At 42.9% G+C, this 18,615-nt stretch overlaps 1 protein-coding gene across 20 annotated transcripts in view; it reads left to right on the forward strand.

Annotated features, from left to right (window-relative positions):
• The window catches only part of SVIL (supervillin), a 483,923-nt gene that overhangs the window by 395,353 nt on the left and 69,955 nt on the right, over positions 1–18,615 (forward strand). For all 20 annotated transcript variants that reach the window (XM_033931470.1, XM_033931469.1, XM_033931472.1 and 17 more), the window contains 4 exons: positions 1,709–1,856; positions 10,444–10,533; positions 10,618–10,704; positions 17,235–17,409. In XM_033931470.1, the coding sequence (XP_033787361.1) occupies positions 1,709–1,856; positions 10,444–10,533; positions 10,618–10,704; positions 17,235–17,409 (500 nt within the window). The remainder of the gene's footprint in view (positions 1–1,708; positions 1,857–10,443; positions 10,534–10,617; positions 10,705–17,234; positions 17,410–18,615) is intronic.

An 18,615-nucleotide genomic window follows, 5' to 3' on the forward strand; every position in this document is an offset into this window, starting at 1 on the left:
CGCAAGAGTTGTCCTACTGAGAGCTAGATTCTCAAAAAAAAAAGTGTTAAAAACTGACAGGCTGCTGTCCCAGCCGTTATAGTACCGATTTTTTTTAAAAAAAGAGTCATTCTGCAAAAAACGCTCAGACAAATGAGGTTGGTGGAGAGTAGCAAAGACTCGCAAAATTTGCATGTGTCCATCACTGGTTATAGTGACGGACACATGCGCAGAATAAACGAACCCTCCCCCCCAAACTCTCCTGCTGCCAATCAACACACAAGAAACACAGCCAACCCCCTACTCCCTCTGACCAGCTGGCCTGCCTCTCCAAAATCTAAATGACCATTGTAAATGGCGAGGGTGAGTCTTCAAAAGAATAATTGAGGGTGAAAAACAGAGCAGTGACGGACAATATACAGGTTCACTCTCGCCATTTACAATGGTCATTTAGATCTACGTATGTTTTAGGTGGTTTTCTTCCCTCCTTTCCTTTATTCTATACTACTTTGGTTTTCTTTATCATTCAGAAAAATTTCCACAAGTCAGTCATCATATATAGGTTTATATCACTTCACACTCATTTCAATTTTATTTTCACATTCATTCAGTTTTCACTTCGTCATCAACACATTTCTCCCCCTAGGATCCCTGACAAAGGAGTGTTTTACGAAAGACCGTGTTGGGTCCCATGCACTCGCACAAGAGGACCATTTGTTTGAAAAGCTACATTGCATTTTCTTTGATAAAGATAAGACTGCTATACCTTGTACATCGATTCTGCAGTGTTTCCCTTTGTTTTGTCATCTGACTCCTTTACTGCTGATTGGTTGGATTGTTATTTTTGGCGTGTTGGTAATTTTATTGGGAGTGCCAGAGTTATGTGATAGCAGGAGTTGATGGTTGGAAGGGAAATTTTAATTTTCACTGACAAAGCTGGCCCTGAGCTCGAGGGTCAGAAAAAAAAAGGCACTTAAGTGTTCTGTCCTTCAGAACACTTGGAGACCCTAGGTGTGGGCACAGCACTAGTACTTCCTCCAGTTTTCCCTTACTGGTATGAAGGTTTCTGTCAGCTCCTGTTCTGTATGGGCCTTGGTCAGCATCCTACCTTACTGAGCAAGAGATATATGCCTCAGCTGAGAAGAAAACTACAACTCTCTCTCACTCACTCACACTCTCACTCACTCTCACTTTCATTCTCACTTACACTCTCACTCTCACTCACTCTCTCTCTCACTTTCACTCTCACACTCTCACTCACCCTCTCTCTCACTTTCATTCTCACTCACTCTCACACTTTCACTCTCACTCACTCTCTCTCACTCATTCACTCATGTGCTATTGAACTGGGTAGATAGCAGTAGTCATTTTCATAAGAAAAGGTTAACAGTTGTATTGGGGAAGAGGAAGCAACTTAAGAAAAGCTCTGTGTGAGTGACAAGTTTCCAGGTCAGCAAACTGGCATAACCTCCTGAAAACTACCACTGGCAGGATTCAGTTCCAGAAACATGAAGTGCAGGACTAGGAGAAGTGTTGAGTTTTTCAAGTCCATAATGCTATTCCATAGGGATGCCTAATACTGGGGCTTTTGGATTTACCTTAGGGATTTTATTCCAGCCTGCTAACTACTACTCATTTCTTGCCCTTTAAATGTCATCTAATTTGTCGTCTTAGTACTTTTATTAAACAAGATCAGGGTTTATCCACTACCTTTGCTTTTTCTAAACAGAGGACACCAGATGCCCACGAGACACACATGACTATAGAGGAGAGAAAGCAGCTGATTACGGTTAGGGAGGAGGCCTGGAAAGCAAAAGGCAGAGGAGCTGCCAATGATTCTACGCAGTTCACCGTCGCTGGCCGAATGGTAAAGAAAGGTCTGTACAGAAATCCACAGATTTAACTGTTTTAATGGTACAGATCTGCTTTGCTCTACATGTGCTGTAGCCACCTAGATTATTCGATTGTGCTTGATTTTCAGCTGCGCTTAATCTATATGTTCAGTTCTGATATTTGTATTGATAGCTGCACTGAATAGGTTAGGGCACTATTTTTCTTTTTGTTTTTGGAGAAAAGATGGTGAAGAGCTGGTTGTCCTATCCAGCCAGTGGTAGTCGATGCTTTTCTAATAATAATAATATACCACAATACCACAAACAGTTCAGAGCGGTTTACTGAGGAAGAGACAGTATACAGACAGCGATATTACAAAAACTTTCAAAATTACAGTAGCACGGTAAGATTAATCAAATTTTTCCTGGAAGTGTTTTAGAAGTACAGTGGTACCTCGGTTTACGAGTGGACTGGTTTGCGAGTGTTTTGCAAGACAAGCAAAACATTTGCAAAATCGGTGCCTCAGAAACCGAGCATGGCTCGATTTACGAGCGCCCCCCTCCCCCCCCCGCAATCCGGCACCTCCCTCCCACGATCCGGCACCCCCCGCCACAATCCGGCACCCCCCCCGACACCATTGGGCACCCCCACCACGATCCGGGACCCCCCCCGACATGATTGGGCACCCCCCCACACGATTGGGCACCCCCCCACCACTTCTTACCCTCATCTGGGCACCCCGAAGATCAGCCTCCTCGTCTGCTGGGCCTTGAGCATCTGCGCATGCTCAAGGCCTGCGAATTCATGTCTGGGGGTGCCAGATCGCGTCGGGGGGGGTGCCGGATCGCAGGGGAGGCCTTCGAGGGGAGCAATGCCGGTTCTCGGGGGGGGAGGGGGAACGCATCAAAGCAAGTTTCCATTATTTCCTATGGGGAAACTCGCTTTTATAAACGAGCATTTTGGATTACGAGCATGCTCCTGGAACGGATTATGCTTGTAATCCAAGGTACCACTGTACATCAAGGCAGAAATGCGAGTCGGGGGAATTTATCTAAAGGCTGGCTGCCAAATTAGCTGGGCATTGGCACTCAATCTCCTGTGCGTTGGTGCCGGTGCCAGATGGAGGGTAAGTGATGTGTTTGGGTGGGTGGATGGGTGCATGGGGGATGCCAGATTGCAGCGGGGGGGGGGGGGGAATGCCTGATCGCGGTGGGGGGATGCCAGATCGCAGGGGGGATGCCAGATCACGGGGGGGAGGGGATTGCGGGGGTGGGCCTTCGTGAGCGGGGGGAGCAATGCTGATTCTCGGGGGGGATAGACCAGTGCTGCTGGCCTCGGGGGGGGGGGAACGAATCAAGCAAGTTTCCCTTACTTTCTATGGGGAATCTCGCTTTGATATACTAACAATTTGGTTTACGAGCATGCTTCTGGAACGAATTATGCTCGTAAACCAAGGTTCCACTGTATTCTTGAAATGCTGTAGGATTAATATTAGTCTTAATTTTTAATACCCAGTCTGAACAAGCAGGTCAAGGCAGTTTGAAAAATTAGTAGTTTTGTAAACTTGAAATCTTTTGGTGGCCCTCAAAGCTTTCTCATATTCACAATGTTGCCCTTTACATGAAAAAGCGTGGAGACCTCTGCCATAGGATACAAGTCCTAGGTAGTTCAATGTATTGCACAAGGTTAAATAGTGAGAAAATCAAATCCTATGATCAGGGGCAACTCAAACAATGTTATCCCTGAGGTGAGGGATGAGATGGTTCTTACCCCATAATGAATTAAAAAAATATATAAAATACACAATTACTAAGTTAAATACCTAGAAAGCATTATGATAACACACATTTTCAGATAATGTGACTAAAGTTGCCAGAATCAAAAAATGAGGTTTGAATGAATTTTGTTAGAGCAAACAATCTAATATAATAAAACGGTAAGCCGCGCATGCACACTTCCTATGCATACGGCGGTTTTCCGTGAGCTGTAACAACCCATAGGAAGTGCGCATGCGTGGCTTGCGGTCTGGCCTGCTCTCTGCCGTATTGCATTTTTTAGTTGAAAGACGCAGCGGTGGCTACTTTCACGATCCCCGCCTGCGTCGGACTTCCGACGCAGGTGGGGATCATGAGAGGAGCCACCGCCGCGTGTTTCAACTAAAAAAAAAAATACGGCAAGGCGAGCAGGCCAGACCAGACCGACAAAAGTCAGAGGTGGAAGCCTAATAGCCCCGGCGGCTGTCGGCGGCTGCAGGCCGTGGCGGCTGTCAGCAGCTGCAGGCCACCGCGGCTAAGCACGGAGCACGGAGCCACCATGGACCCCAGCGCTGGACATCCTGCTCTCCTGTCGGCTCCTCTCATGAGCCGCACCAGCGTCGGAGAAGGCTTCCGACACTGCCGGGGATCAAGAGGAGCCGAGGTGACACCTCAAGGGGCGGGAAGGGAAGCGCCGAAAAAAAACTCCAGCCAAATAACAGCCTCCGTGTGAAAAAGAATACTCGCGCTGCAGTAGCTGCTGGCTTTCCCTTCAGCTCGGCTCCCCACTTACAAAAGGAGCCTACAGCGAGCCCTGCCCCAGCTGCCTCCGAAAGTAAGGGACACTTGGCAGATTCTTTCCCTTGCACCGACATTGAAGAAAATGTATTCGCAGTCCTAGCAACCGACGTAAGCAAAACTAACTGCCGATTTAGAAGGTTGTTTTTTTTTACAGCAGTTTGCTGGGCAGGAAAAAATACTTGCGGTTTGTTATAATAAAACAGTTGAAAGCCCTTCCTTTTATGTAAAGAAAAGAAAAAAATAGTTACAGGAGTTAATACATGTAACTTTTTGCAGACTGCTTATGAACTCATGAGATGAAAAATCAGCTTGCCTCAGCATTTTGATCTGAGATTTTAATCACTTGTTACAAAAAATGGTCTGAGATTCTCACAAAAATTTTAAAAATAGCCACATTTTTACTAAGGGCCTAATTCTAGAAGTGGTGCCTGCTGCGTGTCAATCACCAGCAGGCACCGTGTCCAAAATCGTATCTTTTTTTGTAACATAGGCGCCTTAAATGTAGGCTAGCATTTTAAAGACCCACATTTAAGGTGCCAGTCTCGTGCCTACAGAGACGCAAAGGGATACCTATGGACATGTTTCCCTGCTTCGGTCAAAACTTCACTGGCTTCCAATAATTTCTAGGGTTCACTTTACATGTGCCTGCCTAACATTCAAGATCCTTCATGGCATTCTTCCTCCCCTAATTCCTCTATCTTGGAATTCTTCGAAACTTGACACTACTAGATCCACCTAAAAACTTATACTATCTTTCCCCTCGTTAAAAAGCGTCATCTATGTGGGAAAATTGGGGAAATCTTTTTTCTTCAAAATCACTGTGCTTTAGAATAACCTTCCTGCCCTGTTGCAGAATTTGTGCTCCTTCCAATTATTCCGAAAGCATCTGAAAACTTGGCTATTCTCAAAAATGTAATTCTCACTACCCTCTTTATAATCACTAATTCTTATTATGTCTTTCCTTCCTTATATTAAAGTTCCTGTAAACCGTGCTGAGCTCTATCTTTATGGAGAGGATGCGGTATATAAACTTAAGGTTTAGTTTAGTTTAGTCACTTCCAGCACAAACCATACCCACGCAGATCTTAGGTGTCCCTCCTCCCCCCCTCTCGGCAGGGTAATAATGATTGCCCCCATGCAAAACCAGCAAAGAAGAAGGAGTCAGACACAATGCCACCTTAGTGCTCCTACATTGTAGGTGTGCAGGCGCACGGTTGTCAATCAACAGCTAGGCGCGTGTTGTAGAATTACGCATACAGTTTTATATAGGCGCGTGAAATGTAGACCAGCTTTTTGCAGGCCTACATTTCAGACACCTATCTCGCGCCTCCAGAAATGCAAAGTGATGCCTAAGCATGCATAAGGCAACTTCTGATGCAAACCATGCCTCCGCCTGCTTTACGTGTGCTTAGGCGTTGCTATGCGTCTTCGTACATCTGAAGTAGGTGCGTCGGTATAAATAATCTAAACTCGGTTCTTGCTTTACAAGGAAGCCAGTGAAGTTAAACTTTAAAAATGGGTGGGTGGGGCGGGGACATGCATAAACTTGGATACCTCGAATATCAGTTTGGTTACACGTTATATATAATTTAGAATCTTTTCGATTGTTTGCCTATCTCGGCCTTAAAATAATCAATAACTGACAAAAACGTAACCTGAATAACAACTTGAAAAAGAGTAGGGGCCTAAAAACACCTGAATTCAGTGCAATATCTTTAAGTTTAAGAAATGATTTACAAGTCACACTGTTTGAGAGGACAATGGGTATCCCGATAAATTCAGGGTTAACAAACAATTCAGTTTCATCACAAATAGGGATCTCTACACCAGCCAATTTTGGTAATAGTTGTAGTTTACAATGTAGTGGACTGATTTGAGAACACATCCAATAAAATAGTCAATCAAAACCCATATTCATAAAAGAGTAAACCAATTTCAAGGTAAAAGACCATAAAAACAACAGTACAGTGTTATCCACATAAGAAAAATATTTAGCTCCCAAACATGAAGTGAACATGAAAACCATGGGGAAAGAGTGAACCCTGGAGGATCCCATGGGTCATACACCAGGAGGAGGACAGAGTTTACCAATGGATCTGGATAGATCTGTTTTTATGGGACCCAGAAAACCATGTCAGAGACTTGTCTGACGACCCAACCTCTGACAGTTTGGCAAACAGAACATCATAATTTACCAGGTCAAATGCAGCAGAAAGATCCAGTTGCACTGAAAAAATCTGGTGACTCATCCAAATTAATCTAAGTTCTGAAAGGAATCCAGTCCAAACTGTCCCTGTATTAAAAATTGGGCAAAATCCTGACTGCATCGACTCTTAAGAGTCGCTGACACTCTAAATAATTCTGAAACTTGAGTAGCAACTGCTGCCTCTGATTTTAGCTGTCATGGGAATATTTGCTACTGGTCGATAATTGTCCAGATTATCTCCTTTCAGCAGGGAAACTAACACTATACCTCCTAGGGTTTTGGAAAGCATCCTTCATGCAGCAGTAAATTAAGGCCTTTACGTAAAGCCACTAAACCTCTGGCATAGTATTAAACAAATCTGCTCGGCATGGGTCCAGTGTACAAGAACCTTTAACAAATTTAGACACCAGCTGACAGGTAGTAGGAAAATCAGTTTGTACAAAGAGGACCAGAACTAGTTTGCTAAGCAAATCTCATGTAACTCTGAACCTTAAACCTTAGAGTAGCCACTTTTTAATAAGAATTTGGAATAGCTGTCAAGAGGTTTAGCCATTTAAGATTGACAAAAGTACGCAGTAGCTTGAGTTGTTAATTTCAGCTCCTGTGCAGGCTGTGAAGAAAGAGTAAACAATTTTTATCAGTTTAAAAATCTCATGTGATAAATTGGAGTGCTCCTTAATTTTTTTGAGAAAAATAATGTTTCAGGTCATATTAAATCCTTATAAATCTGTTCTCCCTAGCTTGCTCCTCACGTGGTTTTATGCAAATTCTCTCTAATCGCCTGCAAGACTTTTTCAAAGGCAACAATTCCTACATGTATCGCAAGTTAATCCCAGATCTTTTTTTTTTTTAAACTGAGATGGATGGTAAAGTGTTTTCCTTTCCTGAACTGGAGCTATCTTGAATCATTCCAGTAAGTTACTGCTTGGCAGGAGAGGGAACAGGTGTTTTTTTCTAGGTGTAAACTGACCTTGTCCCAGAAACTTCCAAAATCTATTTTTCCCCTGGTTGACATCATACCTCTGCACAGTTCTCATTTCAGAGGCAGTGAAAGGAATAATAAATTCTTGCAACAAATGGTATGACCAGATGATTAGAAAAGTCCTCCAAGTTTGTTTCAGCTGCTCCAACCAAGATTTTGATAAACTAATTGCATCTGTCCTGCAATGTTCTGAGTAGTTATTCAAGTTCATCTAAAAAAAAACACAAAAAGGATTGGATCTCAGGATTTGTATCACCTTCTAAATCAGTGTATCGCAAACTGTGTGCCACGAGATGCTGGTGAGGAGGGAAAGGCACCGGTTGGCTGCCTACAGGACGTCCCTCTCGCAGCAAGAGCCACGTCCTCCTCACCGGCACCTGTTATCCTCTTCATGGCTCTCCTCTTCCAGCAACCTCCCCCCCCCCCAACTGGCAGCTCAGGACCCCGTTTGGAGGGCCTCCGCATTTTTCCAGAGGCCCTCCAGCCTCAGCCCCAAGTTTATTGTGCCATGGCTCCAGAAAATTTGTGAGACGCTGTTCTAAATGTACATTAAATGCACCTACTATACTGTACATGTGGAGCTAGTCAGTGCCGCTGCCTGAAGTATAAATGAACACAAATCATCGGCAACATTATCCCGGGAGGTCAATAAATTATTACAAAGCCAGAGCCCAGAGGTAGATGATGACATTTTAACTTTTAGGAAAATCCCCTCTAGACCTTTATTCATAATGGAGTCAGATTTCGATGAATAAAGTTGAGAGATGGACACACTAATTTCTGAATAGCAGTGCCTTCATCAAACCAGGATTCTACTACAAATTCCAAATCAAACCTTTAACTTGAATAAGATCCCTAATTAGATCATATTTATTTTTTTATAGATCTAGTAGTAAAATAACCTAGGGAGACCTGGGCTGATTTAACAAATGAGGTAGATAAATTGGGTTGTATAGGGTTTTAAGATAACATTGGGTGTATCCAGTTCTGAGAAGAAAGGACATCCTCAGTATACCTTTCCCAGCAATAATTGGCATAGCAGCATTCGCTAATTGGCAGTCGGTTAAATTAAACGGATTTGCATGTACTGGTCAAAATAACTCCTCCTCCCCCCCCCCAAGATTTCAACACCATTAAAGCCACAAGATTAAATAAACCCAGAGCTATATTTACTACCCCAGCAAACTGGGATACGATGAAATTCATATTAAACAAACAATCCCCACCAAACACCTCAGATACCCACTTAGTGAGCAATAGTAAGATATATATTTTTTAAAAGCTTATATTTTTTTTCCTAAAAAATAAAACAGTAATAAACTGGTATCATTTTTCAAAATATAAATTCTATTATAACAGAAATAAAATAATTTACAACCCCCCTTTTTTTAAATGAAGTCACATTAGGAATTCCTATGTTCTATTATGATGGTAAACTTTATACAATCTTTTAACTCATAGCCATAAACATCCAAATTGTACCATTACTCATAATATTCATAGCATTCCTATGAGCATTGGAGCTTTTACCACTGCCGCCGGTAATAAAAAAAATGCTAATGTGGCTTCATAAAAGGGGAGGGGGGTTTAGTCTGTGGCTCTTTAAAAACATACTAACCCCTGTCATTATGTACTAGGTTGTTAAAGTACATATTTTACAACCTCGGAAATCCCTGTGGCCATTCCACCAGCAGAGGATGCAGAGTATAACTAGGACATTTCCTCAGAGAACTCGCCATATAATACAAAAAATCAGATGTTAGTATCATCTCAGTATAAGCTGCCTGCCTGTGAAGTAATATAAAACACTACAAAAGTCACTCAGAAGCTATAGAGCAAATCAACCAGAGTTGCACAACAAAACCCATAGGAACAGGCAAAACCGTAATCAGTGTAGTGGGTTCAAGAGCATCAATACCTGTTTGAAAACTAAACAAGCAGGATTATTACCGATCCCTACCCAGACATCCAATGCCAATAGAACACCTGGCCTCAGCCGTGTATGCTCAGTATGGATAAACCTTCACCAAGCATTAATAACCACAAACTAAAAATAAAAATACCGTATGTAGACAAACATTAAACTGAAATCCCAAGATGCCAGTATTTGGTACAACACCAGCAAAATAGAAAACAGTGATCCATTTCCCTCTCACTCTGTAAAATGTAAAGATGGTAGATGTAAATTTACAGAACTTATGCATTGTATTCCATTTGCTAAAGAGATTTTTTTTTTCTGCCTTTGTTGTATGGCCTTTTTAATTTGTTAGTCTCATTTTCTCTGTTTTTTGCTTTCTCTGTCTCCTCTTAACTCTATATATGGTTTTTGGTTTATTTGCCAATTTCCTTTCTTGTCTCCTGCCTTCACTTCCTCCCCTTGAGTTCCCCAACACCCCCCAACCTTCAGCTATCATTTATTTTTCTTTGTCACTATCCTTTCAGATTTCACTCCTCCTTTTATCTGGTCTTCAGTATCCTCCTTTTTGTTGCATCTACTTAAGCTTTCCATCTTTCCCTCACTTGGCAATCCATTCTTCCATCTTATTCCCTATTTTTTCACTAACTCTTCCCCCCGATCTAGCATATCCTCTCTCTCTCTTTCTCCCCAGCATGTCCTCTCCCCACCCTCATTCAGTATCTCCCTTTCACTCCCTTTCTCTTTCTCCCCCCTTGCCAACTCAATTATATTACACTGTTTGGGATTTTTCTACTCAAAATGTGGGAACAAGGATCATGATGAGAATTTTTATGTATATTAAATTATTGTACACTGATACATCATCCAGTTTGATATTTCAACATTTGTCATTGTTGAGAAATCAAATATTGTTGAGAAATCACATATTAGCACTATCACCTTGACCCAAACCATCACTTTTATCTTTCAGGGCTGGCAACGCCTGGAACCATAACACCTGTAGCATCACCTCTTTCTCAAAGAATCAAAAGCAGCACACCAATTTCAAAACCTTTAGAAGGTAGGCAACTGAGCAAGGTAGGAAGCTTTATGAAGTTCGACTTTTATCATTTTGACTTGCAATTTTTTTTTTTTCTCTTTTAAGATATTGAAGCCAGGCCAGATATGCATTTGGAATCTGATAAAAAGCTGGATAGTCTGGAATCATTCTTGGGAAGGCTACATAATAGAGGTTTGTTTTAAAAAGTACCCCCTTCCCCCTCCCCTCCACACACACTCTTTGTGTTTCTTGTTGCCATTCACATCCATGAATTCAGCCCTGACTTTCACACAGCAGGAGGTTGGTGGTTCTAAACACTTGGAGGGCAATTCTAGAACTGAGTGCCCCCTGTTAACCACTTCAATGCTGTGTGGTGAGCAACTACGTTACCCCCTCCAAATCTGTGGTTTCAGTACCCACAGATTCGGTTATTCGTAATTTTTTTTTATTATTTTAAAGAAACGCTGCACCCTAGACTTTCCCCAGACCTTACCTGGTGGTCTAGCGGTGACGCAGGGCAGGATTGATCATCCTACGCTCCTACCCCATGCAGAGCCGTCATCAAAATGACTGCCACGAGTTCCCGTTGTAGTCTCGAGACTACAATGGGAACTCGCGGCAGCCATTTTGATGATGACTCTGCATGGGGCAGGAGCGTAGGACAATTGATCCTGCCCCGCATCACCACTAGACCACCAGGTAAAGTCTGGGAAAGGTCCGGGACACAGGAGGGAACCAGGGGTGGGTCAGAGCCGGCCCTGAAAGTTATCTGCGATATTTCAATATTTGCGGGCCAGCTCTGCCCCTAACCTCTGCAAATATTGAGGGTCTGCTGTATTCTATAATTGCATCTAATCACTCAAATTCTATTATAGAATATTGGCATAAGTGTGCAAGCAAAGATGGATTGTAACTTCCACACAGGTGTCTAATAAATAAACAGAATGCCCCGGGTATGGGTCCCAAAGTAATGGGCTGGACCAGGAACTGGTTGAGTGAAAGGCAACAGAGGGTAGTGGTCAGTGGAGATTGCTCTGAGGAAAGGTATGTTACCAGTGGTGTGGTTCAAGGTTCGGTTCCAACTGATCAGATGTATCTAATACTGTACTTCCCTCCCTACCTTTGGGCATCTTAAATAGTAAATTGCCTTGAACCAGTATTGGATAAGAGTGATCCAGAAATTCAGATTAGATTAGATTCAGATTAGATTGGGCCATTCTTTTTAACATTTTTGTAAGCGATATTGCATAAGGGCCATGCATTTGGGCTGCAAAACCCAAAGGAACAGTACAGTTTAGGGGTGAAGAACTTTTGTGCATGAAAGAGGAGCGAGACTTGGGAGTGATAGTATGTGATGATCTTAAGGTGGCCAAACAGGTTGAAAAGGTGACAGAGAAAGCTAGAAGAATGCTTGGGTGTATAGGGAGAGGAATGGCCAGTAAGAAAATGGAGGTATTGATGCCCCTGTATAAGACTCTGGAGAGACCTCATTTAGGATATTGTGTACAATTCTAGAGTCCTCATCTTCAAAAAGATATAAACAGGATGGAGTTGGTCCAAATGAAGGCTACTAAAATGGTCTACGTCATAAGGAAAATCTTATGTAGTAGAGGACCCCAATATCTCAATATATATACTTTGGAGGAAAGGCGGGAGAGGGGAGATATGATAGAGAAGTTTAAATACCTACGGGCATAAATACGCATGAGGTGAGTCTCTTTCAGTTGAAAGAAATCTCCACAGTGAGAGGGTATAGGATGAAGTTAAGAGGTGATAGGCTCAGGCGTAATCTAAGGAATACTTTTTTATAGAAAAGAGTGGTGGATGTGTGGAATAGTCTCCCGGTAGAGGTGGTAGAGACAAAGACTGTGTCTGAATTCATGAAAGTGTGGGAAAAGCATGTGGGATCTCTTAGGGAGAAGAGGAAATAGTGGATACTGTGAATGGACAGGCTGGCAAGATCCCAAGGAGTAAAACATATTTTATGCTGCTTCTCCTAGGAATAAGCAATGGATTGGAAGGGCTGTTGTTCACTGGTTGAGCTGCTGCCTCTGCACCCAGAGGTTGTGAGATCAAATCCCGGTGCTGCTTCTTGTGACCCTGGGCAAGTCACTTAATCCTCCAGTGCCCACCGCTTTGAATGTCAGCTTCGAAATGCCAGAGCGGCAAAAAGGCGCTATACAAGTCCCCATTCCCTTTCCATTTCCCCTTAATAGTTTATGGACTTTTCATTTAGGAAATGATCCAAACCATTTTTTAAACCCTGTTAATAGAAACATGGAAACATGATGGCAGGTAAAGGCCAAATGGCCCATCTACAGTAACCATTATCTCTTCCTAAGCTAAGCTAACCCACTTTCACTACATTCTCCAGCAACAAATTTCAGAGTTTAATTACCCATTAAGTAAGAAATATTTTCTCCAGTTTGTTTTAAATCTACTACTTAGTCACTTCATTGCATGCCCTTTGGTCCTAGTATTTTTGGAAAGAGTAAACAAGCGATTCACATCTACCCGTTCCACACAGTATTTTCTAGACCAGTGTTTTTCAACCTTTTTACACCCGTGGACCTGCAGAAATAAAATAATTATTTTGTGGACCGGCAAACTACTAGGACTAAAATTTAAAAACCCTGTTTCTGCCCCATCTCCGCGAGCTCGGTCACCTCAGTAACTATAGAAAAATAGACAAATATAGTGCAAAATATAGACAGCAGATATAAATTCTCAAAACTGACACATTTTGATCACTAATTTGAAAATAAAATCATTTTTCCTACCTTTGCTATCTGGTGATTTCATGAGTCTCTGGTTGCGTTTCCTTCTGTCTGTGTATCCTTTCTTTCATTTCTTTCTTTCTGCACTCAGGCCCAAGAATTGTCCCTTTCTATTCCCTCCCTCTTTCCTTCCTATGTCCTTAGTGCCCCTTCCTGTCTTTGGTGCCCCCAGTGCATCCTTCCCATGTCTTTAGTGCCCCCAGTGCCTCCTTCCTATGTCCCTCTCACTGCCTTCCACACTTTGTGTCCCCCCCACCCCCGAAGCCAGCCTGCCTGCCTGTCTACCTCTCTCCCTCCCTCCCTGGCTAAAGGCAACCTGCTTGCCTGCCTACCTCCTTCCCTCCCTGCCGCGCAAAAAACACAAGCCTCCCTCCTTCCTTTCCCCGGGTCGGCTGCTATCTTACCACCCTGCTGCTGCTGCTGCTAAAGCCAACAAGAAATTTTCTTTCCGACGTCAATTCTGACGTTGGAGAGGACGTTCTGGGCCAGCCAGGCAGTGATTGGCTGGCCCAGGACATCCTCTCCAATGTCAGAATTGACGATAGAAAGAAGACTTCCTGTCGGCTTTAGCAGTAGCAGTAGCAGCAGGGCGGTAAGATAGCAGCCGACCCGGGGAAAGGAAGGAGGGAGGCTTGTTTTTTTTGCGCGGCAGGGAAGGAAGGATGTAGGCAGGCAAGCAGGTTGCCTTTGGCCAGGGAGGGAGAGAGGTAGACTTGCAGGCAGGCTGGCTTTGGGGGTGGGGGGGGACAAAGTGTGGAAGGCAGTGAGAGGGACATGTGTGTGGGGACAATGGGACAGGAGGTCTGAAAACGGGACCTATGGTCACCTTAATCTTGCCTGCCCTGCGGGGACCGGCAGAAATTTCCTGCGGACTGGCACCGGTCCACGGACCGGCGGTTGAAGACCTCTAGCATATCTCTGCACGCCATCTCTTCTCTAGGCTGAAGAGCCCTAGCGGCTTTAGCCTTTCCTCATAGAGAAGTCATCCCATTCCTTTTTATCATTTCCATTGCCCTACTCTGTACCTTTTCTAATTCCGCTATATCTTTTTTTGAGATGCAGTGACCAGAACTGCACACAGTATTTGAGGTGCAGCTGTACCATAGAGCGATACAAAGGCATTACAACATTTTCATCTTTGGGTTTCCATTCCTTTCATGATAATTCCTAACATTCTATTTGCTTTCTTAGCAGCTGCCACACATTGAGCTGAGGGTTTCAACATAACTTCAATGATGACACTTAGATCCTTTTCCTGGGCAGTGACTCCTAACACAGAACCCAACATCACGTAACTATTGGTCGAGTTCCTCTATTCCACATGCATCACTTTGCACTTGCTCACATTAAACATCTTCTGCCATTTTGATGCCCAGTCTCGCAATGTCCTCTTGCAATTTTTCTGAATCCTCTTGCAATTTAACAACTTTGAACAACTTTGTGTCATCAGCAAATTTAATTATCTCACTAGTTATTCCTGTGTCTAGATCATTGATAAATGTGTTTAAAAAAACAGCGGTCCCAGCACAGACCCCCTGAGGAACCCCACTATTTTCCCTTCTCCACTGAGAATATTGACCATTTAAACCCACTCTCTTTTCTGTCTTTCAACCAATTCTTAATCCATAATAGGACATTACCTCCTATCACATGACTTTCTAATTTCCTCAGAAGTCTTTCATGAGGTACTTTGTCAAATGCCTTTTGCAAATCCAGATATACAATATCGACCGGCTCACCTTCATCCACATGTTTTTTCACCCCTTTGAAGAAATGTAGTAGATTGGTGAGGCAAGATTTCCCTTGACTAAATCTATGTTGGCTCTCATTAATTCATGTTCTTTATATTAGTCACTACCATTTTGCTTGGCACCAATGTCAGACTTACCAGTCTACATTATTTCCCAGATCGCCTGTGGAATCATTTTTAAAAATTGGCTACTCTACAGTCTTCTGATACCATGCTGGATTTTAAAGATGATTTACAAATTACTATCAGTAGCTCTGCACGTTCATTTTTTCAATTCTTATCAGTACTCTGGGATGTATACCATCCAATCTAGGCAATTTGCTATTCTCAATTTGTCAAATTGCCTCATTACATCTTCCAGTGTTATATTTGTTTGTTTTTGTGCCTCTTATGCACTGCATATCATTTCTGGCACTTTACCACATCTTCAGTGCAGACTGAAGCAAAAAATTCATTTAATCTCTCCACAATGGTCCTGTCTTCCCTGAGTGTCCTTTTTACCCCCTTGGTTATCTAGCAGCCCAACTGATTCTTTTCTCAGTTTCTTGCTTTTTACTATATGTTTTACCTCCAACACAATCTTCTTTTCAAGGCCGCTCTTTGCCTTTCTTATCAGCGCTTTGCATTTGATTTGTCATTCCTTATGCTGTTTCCTATTATCTTTAGGTGGATCCTTCTTCCACTTTCTGTAGGATTTTCTTTTAGATCTAATAGCTTCTTTCACCTCACTTATTATCCATGCCAGCTTTTATTTGGCCTTCCTTTCTCCTTTTTTAATACATGGAATATATCTAGTCTGGGCTTCCAGGATGGTATTTTTGAATAACATACGTGCCTGATGTAAATTTCTGGCCTTTGCAGCTGCTCTTCTAAATTTCTTATTTACCATTTTCCTCATTTTACTTTCTCTCCCCATCTCTTTGGAACCCATTACCCCCAGAACTACGGGATGATCCCTTGCTAGATCGTTTCAAATGAAAACTAAAAATGTTTCTTTTAATAGATGCATTCAACCTCTAATGCACTTACCTTATGAAACATCTTCATTTCTGCTTCAGTTATCAGATGGTATCTCCCTTCCTTTTGTATTTCCCCTATATGGCTCTCTTTCCTATTTTATAATGTAATTCTTTACCTTAATCCTATCATTCTAGTAGGTCCTGTATGTTTTAATGTATGTTACCCTATTTTATTATGTACAAACCGCTTAGAAGACTGATAGGCGGTGTACAATTTTTATTAAACTTGAAACTTTACTCCAGAGACACACTTGTGTACATGCCTTTGCATTTACACACTAAACAGTAATGTTAGTGAGGGAGATCAGCTACCAGAGCAGTGGCACCCTGCATTGCCGTGCTGTGCGCCCGCGCCCCCCCCCCCACCCATACACATATACGTCTTGAAATGTTTGCCAGTGCGAGCAGCATCTTCCACCTGCTGTTCACGCTGGCCTCGGTTCTCTTCTGATGTCACATCCTGATCCCAAGGGCATGTAGAGCAGGGGTGTCAAAGTCCCTCCTCGAGGGCCGCAATCCAGTCGGGTTTTCAGGATTTCCCCAATGAATATGCATGAGATCTATTAGCATTCAATGAAAGCAGTGCATGCAAATAGATCTCATGCATATTCAATGGGGAAATCCTGAAACCCCGATTGGATTGTGGCCCTCGAGAAGGGACTTTGATACCTCTGATGTAGAGGCAAGTTGTGCTTGGAATGGCGCCAGAAGGAGTAGCTGATGATCATGTACAGAGCGTAAGGTATGCGATGGGATATAGGGGATGATACAGGAGGAGAGGTATGATGGAAAGCCAGCTTGTATGGCTACTGTGCTTGTGGCTAGTTTCAAAGCAAACATGTGCATATGCTTCTAAGGGCTGGTTCAGTGCCTGCAGATAAAAAGTACATCTGGTCTTACAACACACACGCACGCACACAACAATTCTCAAATTACCTGCACTGGACGGAAGTACCTGATCATTTTAACTGTGGATGTCTTAGGTGCTAACTAATTATTTTTCTCGTATGCAGACTGTTTAGAGCAGAGACTCTTTGTTGTCCACCTTTTTCCACCACTGTGTACGTCTAGTGGTAAAAACTTAGCAGCACTAGTAGGTACTTGGATTGCTCTGTAGACTGGAGAATGTCATATTGAGCCTTCCCATGTGTGCTGTATTCTGCTTATAATCTACAGCTGGAATGCAAGATACCCTTCTGACAGTCACGGGGAAATCGGTGAAAGAGGTGATGAAGCCAGATGATGACGAAACCTTTGCCAGATTTTACCCAACCGTAGACTACCCCTCCACCTTATTGTCCTTTCAAATGGATGATGACTTTGATGCTATTTTTGACTCTGGCACGCCAAAGTAAGAAACCGTGTCTCCCATGAGTATCTTCTTTCTTTTCTGAAGCAGATCTGTTTTCTTTCCTCTTTCATAATGGGCAATTATCCATCATCATTTAACTGCACTTCTGCACACATCTACCCGGCAAGGATGGGGTGAGGCAGCTGGGAGAGGTGTATCCCCTCTGCCTCCATGCTTTCAACCTCTCCCTTGTTGCACTATCTTGCTGCTGCCAGTATAGCACCTATGTGATGTCACCTGGTAATGATAGCACTACACAATAGGATAGACACTTAATTATTTCTATCTTTCTCCTTCCTAAATAATTTATACACAAGAAGCTGTTAGAACACACAGACATCAGCAGCTGAAGCTTTGTTTGTGTAGAAAATTGTAAGCTATGTGGGGAAGAGAGATTTCTCTGTCCTGCTGATGGCTATAACCCAGTGTACCGCAAACTGTGTGCCACGGCAGATTCCAGGTGTGCCACAAGACGCCCGAGGAGGAGAGACGTTGGCACCAGCTGACTGCTTACAGGACACACCTCTCGCGGCAAGAAGCACTTCCTATATGCAGTCTGCCGGCGCTGGTGCCTCTCCTGCTTTCCGTACCTCTCCCTCCAGAATCCCACCACCAGCAGCAATAAGATTCGCAGGGCTATGGCCGGAGCACAGCCGCGCATGCGCAGATGTCTACATGATAATGTCACACTTACGCGTGATGTCATCATGTCGACGTCTGCGCACTTCCGGATGCCCTCCAGCCGCAGTCCCACATTTAGTGTGCTATGGCTTTAAAATATCTGAGGACAGAGTGATCGCAGTTTCTGGCGGTTAAATAGTAAGCCTTAAATAATAAAGTTTTATTTTATTTTTCTTTCCAGCTTATGATTTATCTTTAATCTTATCTATTGTTTTGCCTTTTGTCTTTGTTTTGTTCTATTTCTATCATTTAAATTTCTCCAGAATTCTACTGTTCAACGGCTCCCCCTTCTGCTTCTATTCCTTTCTCTCCTCTCTTCTACCTTCCAAAGTATTTAGATCAATGCTGTCTTGTTAAAATGTTTATTTTATTTTTATTTTTCCTCTAACTCTACTTTTCACTTCTCTATTACCCTCCAGGTACTTTAGTTAGATTGTGAGCCTTCGGGACAGTAAGGGAATTTTTCAAGTACCTTTCTTATTTCTAATCTTAATGTATATTTTCTGTAAACCGCTTAGAACCTAA

This window comes from Geotrypetes seraphini, chromosome 2, assembly GCF_902459505.1.
Source record: "Geotrypetes seraphini chromosome 2, aGeoSer1.1, whole genome shotgun sequence".
NCBI lineage: Eukaryota > Metazoa > Chordata > Amphibia > Gymnophiona > Dermophiidae > Geotrypetes > Geotrypetes seraphini.